This window comes from Drosophila ficusphila, unplaced genomic scaffold (assembly GCF_018152265.1).
Source record: "Drosophila ficusphila isolate 14025-0441.05 unplaced genomic scaffold, ASM1815226v1 contig_220, whole genome shotgun sequence".
Lineage (NCBI taxonomy): Eukaryota > Metazoa > Arthropoda > Insecta > Diptera > Drosophilidae > Drosophila > Drosophila ficusphila.
The window spans coordinates 1,161,474-1,176,654 of NW_025064118.1; the positions used below are offsets into that span (position 1 = coordinate 1,161,474).

Sequence of the window (15,181 nt, forward strand, 5' to 3'; positions counted from 1 at the left end):
AGATGACTTTGACATTGCCTTTAAAAAAGCAGGTAACCTTAAATAATTATTTAAAAACTATTGCAAATGTAACGACTTATATCACATAGGACACAGTTTTGCTTCCCGACAACTCTTTTACCACTAAAATGTGTTTTACCACCTACACTTACCGCAAAACCTTGATGGAAAATGGAAATATGAATGTTGTAAGCAAGGATCTAGTAATATCAAACCGTCTTACCGAGGATCGGATGACTACAAGTGATAGGACCATTTCTGATATTATTTCCTTCAAGGTAAGCATAGTATTGTTCGATATTTCACTGCAATAAACTTATTATTTTTTATATTCAGACACCAGAGCTCTTTGTTAAAGAGTTCTCAACAATATATCACTATTTTAACACGATTGATAACGGCCCTATGGAGCCAACTCCAATAGTAGTTACATCAAAACACACCATAATAAATACAATTACTGGGCCTGGTAATTCTCGGATTTTATCTGGAGTTTTCTCCCCCACCACAAATACCTACATCAGCCAAGTATTGCTAACTAAAATCGTATACGATATACTACAGGCACCAACATATTACATAAGAAATAATAGTATCACCCAAGTCGTAATCACAGAGTTTGTGTCCCCTCCAGCACTCATTTCAAGCTACCTATATACTGAGGAAACAACTTTTTCTCCTATTTCGAAGCAAGTACTTAGTTCAAAATCATCAACTATCAATAAGAATGAACTGAATAATTTAATAATATACTCAACAAAAGCGGTACTTGAAACACAAACTTTTTGCACCGCGATGGTTAGTGATAATTTTACTATATGCAGTTCACTCTGTAAAGTCAATCCAAAAATTTCTGCCCATCAAGCAATGATTCATTCTCACGTAATACAAAATATTGTAACCGACAAGCTGAGTAACACGCTGTTGGGTTCAGAACTATTGATATCGTTGAAATCAAAGCTTATGAAAAAAAAGGAGAAAAACAAACGCCAAAGCATTGTAACAATGGCAACATTACTGGGAGGTGAAGTCATTGAAGTAACTGCCATGAATATTATTGAAACACCATATATAAATGAAAAGCCTATGCTAACAAGCTCAAATGAACACTTTAATTCGGAAATGAACATAATGAATGCTGCACTGATAAGCAGTCTGCGAAAATCAACTTTGAGTGTAAAGCTGCTGGACTCTTCCAAAAATGTAACCAAAATATCTGAAAAAACAGCACATTATACGGAAACCTTAAAAAAAAATAATACAGATTTAAAATTATCGGAGTTGAATAATAATAATGAGGTATAAGAAAAAAAAAAAAATAAAATAAGTTTAAGAATATATTACATATATTTACATTACTTTTCTTCTTTGTATCTTTACAGGTTGACTTCATTGGCAACATAAATTTAAAACTATTTCGACCGATGTTCAATGTTGTGGCACATATACTAAAAAAACAGTTAGTAAATGCACCAAAGATAGAACTTAATCGCCCGTTAAATGATAAAGGAAACCCAAAAATAAATAATAATAATAAATTTGCACAGGCAAGCCAAATAATAAATAAACCAGTTTATATACCTTTGAAGCAAAGTGGTAATACTGAAAGTAGGAAAAAACACCTTAGTTTCACAAATACAGAACAAATTAAGGTGTACCCGCCTGAGATCGATGCAATAAAATCGCGTTCTCTAACACAGATTATATTTAACGCGTTAGTTAACACCGTTATTCCTATTAGACCTGGTGAGATAATAACTGCCAGCGCTGACGTTATTTTTGGAAGACCGACTAATAGTGTATTAGTAACTCCCACTTTGTCAAAGTTTTCCAAATACATTTATTCAACTTTGTTGAAACCAATAAAATACATCGTTCCATTTAAATCCACAATATTGCCTTATGCGCAGTCCAATAAGAGAAGAATTCTTATAGAGTACGCCAGTATATTGAAGCCACCAAGATTACCTGAAAATAAACAAATACTACTACAGTACCCACCATTAGGACGAACTCAAGAAAAACAGATGTTTTCAGCTCATGAAATGGTTAACAAAAATCCGGTTATAGACTTTTATTCCTCTCAATCACGAATTGGCTTTAATTCAGCCTTGCACAACAACCAAGTTAATCGTGTACCAGAAATATTAGGTACAATTTATAGAACTACTAAAAGTTATTACACAACCACAAACTCAGATAAGTATTCTTTTATTGAGGATTTTTCTGTAGACATGTTGAGCACAGCCATGCCCATCAGAACGCCTTTCATTATATCATCCTTTTCCGAGCTTCAACATGTTAACTTTAAACATGATGTCCTTAGCCACACAATTAATGTGCATGCCCGTCCACTGACATTTAAAAAAGAGATGGAAAACACTCCGCATTTCGAAATACCTGCTAGCAGCTTTAGGACTGAAGTCCCATTGAGATCAAATCACAAGAGGGTGTTTCCTTACGACAATAAAAAAATAGTCTTCGAGGAGGTCGATTTCAATAAACTTAATATTTTAAGTAACTTCAAGTTTGGTCAATATCGTAATCCAACAAGACATATGGATGGACATCTTCATGAATCAGATCAAGTTGCCCAACATTCAAACAAATCATTTTATCTTTTAAAGATTACCTCAACAAAAAAATACGATCTAATAAATAACACAGCACCAAATAATTGGCCTTCAAGCATACATTTTTTTAATGAATTCACAATGTCGAATAGCAACCATAAGGGGAAAATTCACAAGATGTCCTTAAGCAGTTTACAAAAGCTGGTTCCATCAAAAGGGGAACATTTTTATGTAGGACCATTAACAGGGTACAATACTGAACCTCCAAGGTTTAACGCGAAAATTCCTAATGCAATTGACTCTCCTTCCCCGAGTGATGATATACAAAGTATAGTATACCTAAGTATACAATTGAAAAGTACGAAGACAGATAAGCTTATGTCGAATGACCACATAAAGTTGAATACAGCATTATTAAGCCCAATGAATAATAACAGATCCAACGCCATATTATCAGTACTAAATTCAGGCAATGCAATTGCAATATTATCAACAAGACAGCTGCTGTCCAAGTCTACTCAAATCTTGTCTACTTCAACCAAAAGTACAACTACTAAAGCCGGCAACATGAATCCAATAATTGCCTTAAAAAGTGATAAAAATCACCTTGAACCTTCTGAAATGTTACAGAATGATATTACTTCTGTTTCAAAAACAGCAATGTATTTGGAAAAAAATTCAAGGTTCTTCACAAAATTAAAGCCAATAAATTCATTCCTTTCAACATCCTTTTATACCAGAAATACACCAAATTTCTTTTCTATTTTAAAACCCACCAAAACCATATTAAATGTAGTGAACGGATCTGTTTTAAAAAGCATATTTGACTTGAAAGATAACAGATCTATTGGGCACGCGATATTTAAAACGAAAAATGATGTAAAAAAACCAATTTCCATTAGGTTTCAAAAAGAACCTCCTCCGCCAATAAGGTCACAAGTAATTCGTGAATATGATGTTAAACATGTTAGTCAAATGACCAAAAATTTTAAACCTACAGACCACACATCAGAACCATCGAAATCAATTAATGATTCGGGTTCCAAAAACGTTGTAGATATTAACAACACGATTAAAAACAGTCTGAGCATTTCGAAGCATGATGTTATTAAATATGGGTCGACCAGTCTATTGTCCTCAGACTTGACTCGACATGAAGATCTGTATACAACCAGCGTTCCAAATAAAATACCCATTGAACCATCAAAATCAATTAATGATTCAGGTTCCAAAAACGTTGTAGATATCGACAACACGAAAAACAGTCTGAGCATTTCGAGGCATGATGTTTTTAGATATGGGTCGACCTATCTATTGTCCTCAGACTTGACTCGACATGAAGGTCTGTATACAACCAGTGTTCCAAATAGTATACCCATTGGGGCGACGAATTATTTAAAAACAACTATTTCAGCCGATCCTTGTAATCCGCCGTGCAAGTCAAATAAAAACGAAATTTGCGTAACCTATGGTTTGTCTTCAAGTTTTTGTGGCTGTCGGCCAAGTTTTGGACGGCTGTTTCCGGATCTTCCTTGCAAACGTATGTAATGTGATTGATTTGATATGCCATGAGTTAATTTCCTGATCACTTTTTCTAGCCACTTATTCTTACGAAATGAAATTGCAAACCGACTGGGTTGAAAATTCTTTAATAAAGCTGATTGGAATAGATATGAATTCCACAAACGAATATCACCATATAAAAATAATTTTTACAGACGCCGTCGATCGTATGATTATGCAATCTGATTATAGGAACATATTTCATGGCGCGCAATTACAAAGCATTTTTGCAGAGGAGAAAAACAACAAAATTACGGCTACATTTTTATTACAGGTAAGTGTTGTACAGCTCGATTAATTTTAATTTTTTTTTTTTTTTTTTTTTTTTTAGCTTTAAATTTATTTATTGAGTCTTCTCTTGAAGAGACATACAATAAGAATTCAGATCTTAACTTATACTGTATATTATTAATTTATATTATTTATTTGTTATATTATGTTTAATTAATTTTAAATAATATTTCTTTTGTATATAGTTGTCAGAGAACAGCGATGAAAATCTACTAAAATCAACACTTACAAAACATTTACGACTAAGCAATTTTAGTATTGGAGGCACTGGTTTGCACACTTCAAAAAATGGTCCTAATTTATTAGCTTTTAAAGGTAAGTAAAAAGTATCGTAATGCAGTGAAACGTTTTTAAATGGTTACACTTTTTATCCAAACAGATTTCGATGAGTGTCGCCATAAAGACTTTAATGACTGCTCCAATGATGCCCACTGTTTTAATTTAGTTGGCAGTTACACTTGTGTTTGTAAAGAAGGTTATATGGATATATTCCCAAACGCATTATACCCAGGTCGCCATTGCTTAGATAATAAAATTGGATGTGATAAATGTAGCTACCATGGAAAATGTTTTCAAAAGTGGGCAGACAAACAACAACAGGCAATAACATCGTGCAAGTGCAACAGTTGGTATGCTGGAACAAAATGCCAAGTTAACCTCAAAGTGGTAATAATACTTCTTTTGACTATGGGCACACTTTTGTTGGCATTGCTGTTGTCTTTCTTATTGCTTATAAACATCAAACCTAAAAATAAGGGCAACAGAATAGCAAGCCAATTTAATAATGCATCTTCCCAATTACATCGCAGCATAATATCATCAAACGAAATTTGTGAAATAAGCCAAACTATGCTAGCCGTTTCTAAAAAGGTAATAATAATAGTTTTAAGGAATTTAATTAAATAATAACTAATTTCATTTGTTTTTTAATAGAAATGTAAAAGCTCGTACATCAAGGAAAAATCTGCTACGCAGAATGATCAGACCTCTTCAGCTTATAATACAAGCGACGATTTAACAGTCAAAATTTCCAGTAGTTCAGATAATAACTTTGACGAAGACGGGCACACCTACCGCTCTCTCACTCTTATGATTCCACGTGCGAAATTCCGTCTGCCATTTACTTCTAAGATCTCCTATATTAACCATCAATCGAATATGCATCTGGAGCCCTGTCGATCTGGTACTCTAACTCTAGCTAGTCGAAATGATTCCGATGAACTTTTCTACAGAAACCCCATTAGCCCAATGTCCTATCCTGGTATCAGCGGGTGTGAAAGTATCTGTCGTTGTTAGCAAACATTTATTGTGAAATTTTACATAAGTTATTTAGATTTATACAAAACAATAGGATGTGAAGCTTATTGCAATTAATGATAAGCTTGTGATCATCTTCACGTTGTAATTTTTCTATATCCGTAACTATTAGAGTACAAATATGTTTAAAATAGCTAAAGTATTATTTTGATTGATCAAGATCATCAATCGAGATGTCTATCAGTCCGTACCAATCAGAAAAGAGATCGGTTTTTCAAAAATTTATACGCTACGCACCAGACTTTGACTGGATATGCGAACTACACAGTGAAAATAGTTTTTGTTTATAAATATTCTGGTTATAGTTATTAGTTATAAATATTATTTGAGTTATTTGAGTAAAGAGTATCCTCCCTCGTGAATAACTCGCTTTAGGACGGACGATCCTCCCTGGTTAGGACGGGAAAGGGAAGGCGAATCCTCCCTAGTGAATAACTCGTTTTGGGACGGGCAATCCTAACTAGGCATGTCGGGAAAGGAAAGGCGGATCCTCCCTCGTGAATAACTTGTTTTGGGATGGACAATATTCCCTAGTCAGGTCGGGCAGGGACGGTGGATCCTCCCTATCGCGCATCGAGTGATTTCCTAAGCCTGAGAATACTCTGTCGGCTGCGGCCTCGTCCGAAGGTCCAGCCCGTGGGATTTTTGGGTCTGAAAAACCCCTCCAAGACGATCACAAAACTCTGTTCGTCGAACGGACAGACTTCTCTATTCGACTGAGGTTCGGAATTCGACTGAGGTTCATACCCCGGCTGGAAAACATCCTTACAAGTGGCGCCCGAGCAGGGACACTAAGGCTAGCTAGAGTGACAACAAAGTGGCGTAGAGACCCACTAAAGTTATAAATATTCTGGTATCTGAATGAATATCAATATCTTTGGAATTGAGTGATATATGCACAAAAAATGGATTAGCAATAGCTAAAACTTTAAAAGTTATTTGAGTAAAGAGTATCTAACAACCGGGTCCCTCGACGAAAAACAGAAAATTAACTACGAATTTAGAACTCAATAAGTATACATATAGTCTATATGATATAGAACCACGAACATTAAATTTAAAAGTTTCTTTTAGTAAAATCAGTCAGCGGAATCCTATAAAAAAGAAACAAATATGTTTCATATAAATATTGTGTATAGCATTCGATATTGACTGCTAACTTTATGAGTTTGTTTCTGGAATAAATATTAAAATTGATTTTAAGCATTAAGTTATACATTTTATTTAATGTATGTAAATGCATTTTTAACAAGTAACAGAATGGGGTAAAGCATTAAAATTTGCAATAAAATGGTATAAACTCGAAAAAAAAGTTTTTGAATCAATGAAAATTTTCAAGTTTAAAAAGGATTTGTAAAAGAGTGTCCCACATACACATTTACAGACTGCAAAAAATAATTTAATTATTTGCCATAAAAGGTTATGTAAACAACAAAGTGTTCCGAAACATATTTAATGTTCTGGAAAAATATAAATAAAGTATTGGAAAAAAATATTCAAGGTTGTGACAATAATATATTGACTTTATCTGATCTATTGCTTCCCACATCCTTTTATACAAATAGTACACCAAATTACCTAAATTTTTTGAAAGCCACCAAAAACCAAATCTAGTGTGATGGACACATATGAATTTAAATATATTTATGTTTATGTACAAGAAACATATTCTTTAAACACTTGAAATTCAAAACATCAAAAAATTATATAAAACAAAACAGTTTTCAAAGTGTACTTACGCCATTAAGTTGATTAGTAATTTCTTAAAATATTCCTATTCAGGTAAGTCAAATTTAAAAGTTTAAATCTTTTAGGCCATGTAGTAGCACCATCTAATATTTTGAGGTCCAGAGGTATCAATAATACGAAAAACATAATACTTATTTGCTATTGCAGCCATAGAATAAAAAAGAACATTACCGGAAAAGAAGTACTACGCAATAATCAATATTAAAGAGTTGTAAGCTCAAAGCTGGCTTCTTTTTTGTTATTTTATTAAATATATTTTTTAGGTTAAGAGTCGTTCTTTATATATAAAATAATATGCTTTTGTCATCTTTTCAATATATTACGTATATTGAAATAATATATATATAAATTATATATATTACGTACAACAAGAAAGGAAGCTAGCTTCGGAAAGCCGAATAGTTACTTTAGTTTGTAACCATAAAGCGGATTTAGAATTAAAAATTATAACTAAAAATTTGAATCATTTTTAATTAAAAATTAAATCGTAGAGACGACAATGTCTCGTACAGTTAGTTTTTTTTTTACATTGCCATTCGGGTTTTGAAAACTGAATCGATTCAAAAACCGATTTTTTTAAATCGTGAAACAAAACCACATCCCGAATGATTTCAAGAACTGAAACGAGTTATCTATCTGTATAAATTGTTTATAACAACAAGGTTTTATCTCGTAAATTGTGTCTGCTGGTGCTCCTGTACCTCGGCGTCGCCATTCTTCAGCTTTGCCATCGTCCAGCGTTGTGACCCACCGCTCAATGTGACCGGCGGGTGCGAGTTTACATACCCCTAGTTAACATACCCCTCTCACTGGCCACATGATAACAGCGGACCCGGAGTTAACATGCCATAGTTAACATACCCCTGTCACTGGCCACAGAATAACAGCAGACCCGGCAACCCTAGTGCTGACGGACAACAACAAACCGCCAACATGCCAGAACTCTGACGAACACACATATATTTTCTCTAATCACTTTGTAATAAAGATTCACTTTTATTTTGTGCTCCGAACAAAACGCGGTCGTTTTCCTTACAAGCTTATTTTCCAGCGTTTTCCAGGGCGAAATTCGCTAATGGGAGACACCCTTCTACTCCCTCGGTCACAGGACTGTGACTTGCGCGCCTCCACCCGATCCGGCAAGCTCCTCCCACACCCTTGCCGACGTGTCCTTCTCCGGGATGTCGGTGGCCAGCTATGTCCATGTCGCTGGTGTCACCTTCTGCTGCATCCTATCCTACGGCGCAGCTGACGGTGAACGCGGCGAACGATTTGGTATATGCGGGCCCTACCATCAATAACACTGTGCGACAAAATTTAACAAAATCTTTGTTTAAGTTACTTTTTTGATTGTTTTCGGTTAAGGTGCATAAATTATGCACAAAAATATCTACGCCACCTTTTAAGTGAAACGATTTCTTTTTCATGTTAAATTTTATAAAATTATTATTATGAAAATAATTAACACAAAATATTAGTTTTTTTTTTACTTTCAATAAACTATTATTTTTTTTTAAAGTGAATTTTTTTCTGATTTTTTTGGCTTTTTCAGACGTATCCTCGCGTAACAAGTTCCATACGTAGTCGCCCAGAGTATAGAGCTGGAAGAAAAAAATTTTAAAGCATTGTGATAAAAGCCTAACAGTATATTTGCTTAATACATTTTAATTAACAGATGTCGAACTTGCATTAACGCTTATAACGGTTAAAAAATATTTTCCCAATATGTGATTATAAGGCTGTGAAATATGCAAAAACGCGCGTTTTTGGGACATTTGAGTGTGTGTAAAAGCTGATTGGCTATTGATATTAACAAATCCACAAACTTATATTCTTATTTTGATTAATAGAAGTGAAAAATAAGAAAAAATCAACTAAAACATTTTTTTGTCGCACAGTGTAATAGTCAATAATAAGAGCAATAAATCGTTTACTACCTCAATCTGCACATGAACTGTTTCCCTTGATTGAGCACATAAAGTGGACATGTCAACGTTAAGTCCCGCCTTTCACCTGAATATTCTGTGTTAGAGCCTTTAATATTGAAGTCAAGATTAATTCTTTATCGTGTTTCTTAAAAATTATGTATGAGTTATCAGTTAAGTAATTTGTCGAATTCGCTGTGACGGTTCAATAATAAGATAAAATCCTTGTTTGGGTTCAGTATTTTTATATTCTCCCAATAGTCTTTTTTCGCCCTATAGTTCAGCGACCATCATTGAAACCCTTAAGGTTTCCCAGTGTATCTACGTAGTCTGGTTCAGACATTATTATACTTTTACTCTTAGAGGAAAAGAGTATACTGTTGAAAAGTATGTTACCGGTAAAAGATATACTAGCGACGCTATTAAGTGTAAATCTTGATCAGAATCATCAGACGAGTTGATCTACAAGTATGTTTGTCGGGTCATCCAGCCGCAGCAGATATTCAGATTCTCTTGGTGACCCCGACGTGATTTGTGCATAAAAGGGACTCAGTGCAAGTCACAAAAATTAATTATTTTACCAGGCTGCATATTTTGCTTTATCTGTGTTGCAGCTACATTGTGCGTTTACCTGCCATAAACAACACAAATGTTTATAAATTGATTTGTGAAAATAATAGCACTCTTGGTTACACGGACTTGTACATAAGGCGGTATATAGACCAGCGGCGGACCAATTTTTCGCATTCTCCTTTGCGCTCATCTTCCCGCTGAAGCCGAATTTTGCCCGCTGAGTCTGCTGCATATCTCACTTTGTGTTTGGTGCAAAACAATAAAATTAATTGATTTATGCAAATAATAGCACTCTGGTTACACAAGCTTTTACATAAGGCGGTATATAGACCAGAAGCGGACCGATTTTTCGCTGTTCCCCGTTACGCTTATCTTCCTGCTGAAGCCGAATTTTGCCCGCCGAATCTGCTGCATTTATTTTGTTGTTGTTGCTGCTTAACATGTCTTCAGAAAATTCGGTAATCGTCACCGGCAATAGCAGCTCAAACAGGGTGACATTTCTGAAGCGCAAGGCAAATTCACTATTTAATAGAGTGGAGCGTTTAATGGAATCTCTTTCAACTTCGGCGTTGAGTTCGTTTGACGATTCTGGCCTTCATGTGAGGTTGGAGCTTATTGAGGAACTTCAAGGATCATTTAAAAAGGTTCTCAGCGAGCTTGAGGAGTTGGATTTCGACGAAATTGAAAACGATTTGGACGAGAAATTTGATGACGTCGTCGTAATTCTTAAATCGACGGTTCGATCGGAGATCACAAAGCGCTCCTCGCAATTGCTTCAGCAGTCAACCTTTGCTGATGGTAATACGTCCGGTTATTTCGGCCATCAACAGCCACAAGCTCTGCGCCGAGCTATTCCACTTCCCGCTCTTGAACTTCCGAAATTCGCTGGAGGTTATGCGAATTGGGCAGATTTCTATTCTATGTTTACAACGATCATAGATAGTCATCCTGACCTGACCAACATAGAAAAGCTGCAGCATCTACGTTCATGCCTGAGGGATTCTGCGTTGGAAACCATCCGCTCGCTGGAAATTTCGGATGGCAATTATTCTGTGGCATTGGACTTATTGCAAAAAAGATTTGATAATCGTCGTTTAGTTTTTCAGGCGCACATTACTGAGATCCTGGGGCTTAAGGCAGTGCAGAGTGGTTCCGTCTCGATGCTTCGTGAGCTGTCCGATAAGTTTAACGCTCATATTCGTGCTCTAAAGGGATTGGGCACGACGGAACAAATCGCAGGTTGCATTATCATCCAAATACTACTTCAAAAGCTAGATCCTGCGAGCCAGGCCAAATGGGAGGAGCGATTAGAGGATCCAGTATTCATCAATCTATTTCCGACGTGGGAATCCATGGCATCATTTTTGGAGCAGCGATGCAGAACGTTGGAGACTATGGATTTCGACATGGCAAGCTATGCGCCTGGCAATCAGGTGGGAAACAACGGAACGCCTAATCCTCGTAGATCCGCTTTTGTTGCCACAAATATTAGCCCTTGGATTTGTTCGTTCTGTAATGCTTCTGGTCACTCCATTTATTCCTGCCAAGATTTTTATGCCCTGCCTCCTGCAAATCGGCTTCGAGAAGTAAAGAAGCTCTCTCTTTGCATAAACTGCCTTAAGTTAGGTCATCAATTGAGGCAGTGCAATTCCAGCAATTGTCGTGCATGCGGAGCTAAACACCACACTCTCCTTCACTTGGGAAATTTAGCCTCAGCTTCTCCACAGGCAGGATCACAGCTTCCAGAAGCTCTTGCCGCTGTCTCACTCAATGCTGTCGTAAAACCATCTGCCGTGCCTTCCACATCCACTGCTCTTATTGCTCAGGATTTCAGTACTGACAATGTGCTCCTAGCCACTGCCACCGTTCTCGTAAAAAATCGGTCTGGAGTTTTCGTTCCATGTCGAGTCCTTCTAGATTCGGGCTCTCAACTGCATCTAATAACATCCCGCTTTGCAGATCAGCTTCAAACAAAGAAAATAAAGTCCTCGGCATCTGTTACTGGAATCGGTGATTCGAGCTTTCTTACAAATGGTCACTCAGTTAATATTACGATGCAGTCCCGAACGTCTGATTACACGGTGAACCTAACCGCCGTTATTGCCCCCAGTATAACTGAGCTACAGCCTAGTTTCAATGTGGACATCAGCAGCTGGAAAATACCGCAAAACATTAAATTAGCTGACCCTTCATTTTATATCCCTCAGCGTGTGGATCTATTGATTGGAGCCAGTTTGTTTTACGAGCTGTTGTGCGTTGGACAAATTAAGCTCGCACCTGGATTACCGCTTATTCAAAAGACTCGACTGGGATGGGTTGTTTCCGGAGGATATGGCGTCTCCAATGGCTCTTCATTAATCTCGCCCCTTGCTGTACCTCTCGTTAGTAAGGAGAATAGCTTGGATCGCCTTGATGATCGTCGGAAGGTTCTGCTAATAAAATCACCATACGCAGACATCGTAGCCTTCGCTGCGCTTCAAAGGATTTTCGGATACGTCTACAAGTTTATCAATCGCATTCGTCAGCCGGATCTTAATGCGTCAGATATCCAAAGCACCATAAAATCCTTGCAGTCTAAAGGAGTAGTAGCCCCATCTAGTTCGTTTGGATCTCCATTTCCCGTTATGGATCAGTTTGGGCTTCTTAGAGTGGATGGCCGACTAAGAAACTCGTCGCTGGACTTCAATGGCCGTCATCCAATCATATTGTCACGAAGCCATCCTGTCACTGCCGCCACTCACTTTCATGAGCGTAATCTGTACACTGGACCTCGCGCCCTATTCTGCATAGTTCGATCCCAGTATTGTCCTATTGGGGGGAGGAAGACGGAACGATTGGATGGATGGCAACGTGTGGCCTATTTGCAGCAAGTCCGCTGGACCCGATGGAAGGAAGATTACCGAACGCTACTGCAGCAGCGCTCCAAATGGCGTACCCCGAAGCCTGGCCTGGTTGTCGGTGACGTGGTGATGGTCATGGATGAGAACTTGCCTCCGATGAAGTGGCCCCTAGCGAGAGTCGTTGAGCTTCGAGATGGAGTTGCTCGAGTTGCCGTCATCAAGAAAACATCTGGAGTGACAAAACGAGCAGTTAATATGCTGTGTCTGCTGCCCCTTAAGGATGCTGTTGAAAGCCAGGCTTCCAACGGGGGGAGTATGTCGGGTCATCCAGCCGCAGCAGATATTCAGATTCTCTTAATGCAAGCTCTTAGTTTATCTACATAATTACCATCGCTCCCTCTCTCTAATTATCTTTCTATTTGCTCTCTCTCGTTGCTTGTCGGCTTCTACTTTGGGTCAGCAATCGGCTGATCCGCGTCTCAATTTTAATTGTATTACTTCTTTTCGATCTCGCGAACCATTTGTAACTCTTTTTCGTCGAAAATAAAATCGCTGCTACAGAATTAGAAAACAGAATTTCTTCGTGCATAATTATTTCAACAGCTAATAAAAAAGCTTATTAGCTCAACAATGTTTGTCCGTTCATATGAACGTTGAGATCTCGACATCTAAAAGAGCTATATATGGGAGATAAAACATGATATTAACAAGGTCACGAACCCCGAAGGAAAGAGGGAAAGCACGTGGAACGCAAGAGTCAGGTTAGAGTACTGCTGTAATCGGTGCAGGGAGCATTTTCTGGGAACGAATTAATAAAACTAACCGCAAGTAGAAGTATTAACCACTGGAGATTAATTAGGCGAATCCTCCCTAGTAAATAACTCGTTTTGGGACGGGCAATCCTAACTAGGCATGTCGGGAAAGGAAAGGCGGATCCTCCCTCGTGAATAACTTGTTTTGGGACGGACGATATTCCCTAGTCAGGTCGGGCAGGGACGGTGGATCCTCCCTATCGCGCATCGAGTGATTTCCTAAGCCTGAGAATACTCTGTCGGCTGCGGCCTCGTCCGAAGGTCCAGCCCGTGGGATTTTTGGGTCTGAAAAACCCCTCCAAGACGATCACAAAACTCTGTTTGTCGAACGGACAGACTTCTCTAGCTCAGTGTTTCCGTGATTTTTTTTTAATTTTCTTGTAAAGGACCCCGGAATTCGACTGAGGTTCATACCCCGGCTGGAAAACATCCTTACAAGTGGCGCCCGAGCAGGAACACTGAGGCTAGCTAGAGTGACAACATAGTGGCGTAGAGACCCACTAAAGGAAGTAAACAGCGCCCTATACAGAAATTTACGACCGAAGAATAACTGCGCGAGATATGGTCGACCCAAAGGAGTCGGATGGCGAGCACGAAGATGCGGATTTGATGAAGAACCCCGGAGTGGGGGTACGATGGATCCATCAGTAAACTAGACAGAAAGGATACGGCACTCCATTACGTAAGCAAAGCTGGGAGGATCCTCCGTTCTACTATGTAAACTAAGCAGAGAGGACCCTCCCTTTCAACTATGTAAATTGATCTCTCGATTTCCTTGTGTCCACCGACTTATCTTCTATTTTTTCAAGTCGAAATTAATACACTATTTCCTGGATCTCTGGTATTTGGTCTGGAGACACCAACTCGGACGGGGTTCGGGACTCCGATCTTTTAAACTTAAAAATATATCTCTAGAGAATTATAGATTTTATAACTAAGATTAGGTTAACAAATTATAGTTGATATTGCTATATATTATAGTTCATCTCTAGTTTAACAAATATTTTTAAATTAATTTTCTTATGATTTCTGTGGCAGCAATACGAGATAGTTCTTCAATCTTTATGGAAAGAGTATCTTAACATCTGTTTTCGGAACGAATAAAAGTCAGGCAAAATGTATATATACCTAACAACCCGAAATTCAAAAGTCCTTAGAGTACTCAATATTCCAAAAATCAAGCTTAGATGATTTTTTTCAGATTTAAGCGTTGATGGATTATGGATTATTATTATTATCAAAGTGGGTAGTAGAAATTACTACGTCACTGAAACTATTAACCATGCAGAAAATGTCATAACTTTGTATTTAATGCTATTTCAATCCAAAAATCTTTTGACCACGTTTGATCCCCTCTTGGAATTGGGAAAAATTAAAACTTTGGTTTTTAATTTATTACGCCTTGGAAAGCGTAGAGGGTTGAGTGCTTTCTATTGTATTCGGCCATCAACAGCCACAAGCTCTGCGCCGAGCTATTCCACTTCCCGCTCTTGAACTTCCGAAATTCGCTGGAGGTTATGCGAATTGGGCAGATTTCT

At 37.5% G+C, this 15,181-nt stretch overlaps 1 protein-coding gene across 1 annotated transcript; it reads left to right on the forward strand.

The window, feature by feature from the left end:
• Positions 1–128: 128 nt before the first annotated feature.
• Positions 129–7,056, forward strand: LOC108098398. Its single transcript, XM_017201275.2, has 6 exons — positions 129–278; positions 1,335–4,113; positions 4,172–4,410; positions 4,613–4,742; positions 4,807–5,297; positions 5,361–7,056. The coding sequence occupies exons 1-6, from the start codon at positions 129–131 to the stop codon at positions 5,721–5,723; spliced, it is 4,152 nt and encodes a 1,383-aa protein (XP_017056764.2). The 3' UTR covers positions 5,724–7,056.
• Positions 7,057–15,181: the final 8,125 nt, after the last annotated feature.

Coding starts and splice junctions, on each gene's coding strand:
- LOC108098398 (XM_017201275.2), top strand. CDS start 129: ATGTGTTTTACCACCTACACTTACCGCAAAACCTTGATGGAAAATGGA. Junction 279..1,334: donor CTGATATTATTTCCTTCAAG/GTAAGCATAGTA, acceptor AATAAGTTTAAG/AATATATTACATATATTTAC. Junction 4,114..4,171: donor TCCGGATCTTCCTTGCAAAC/GTATGTAATGTG, acceptor CACTTTTTCTAG/CCACTTATTCTTACGAAATG.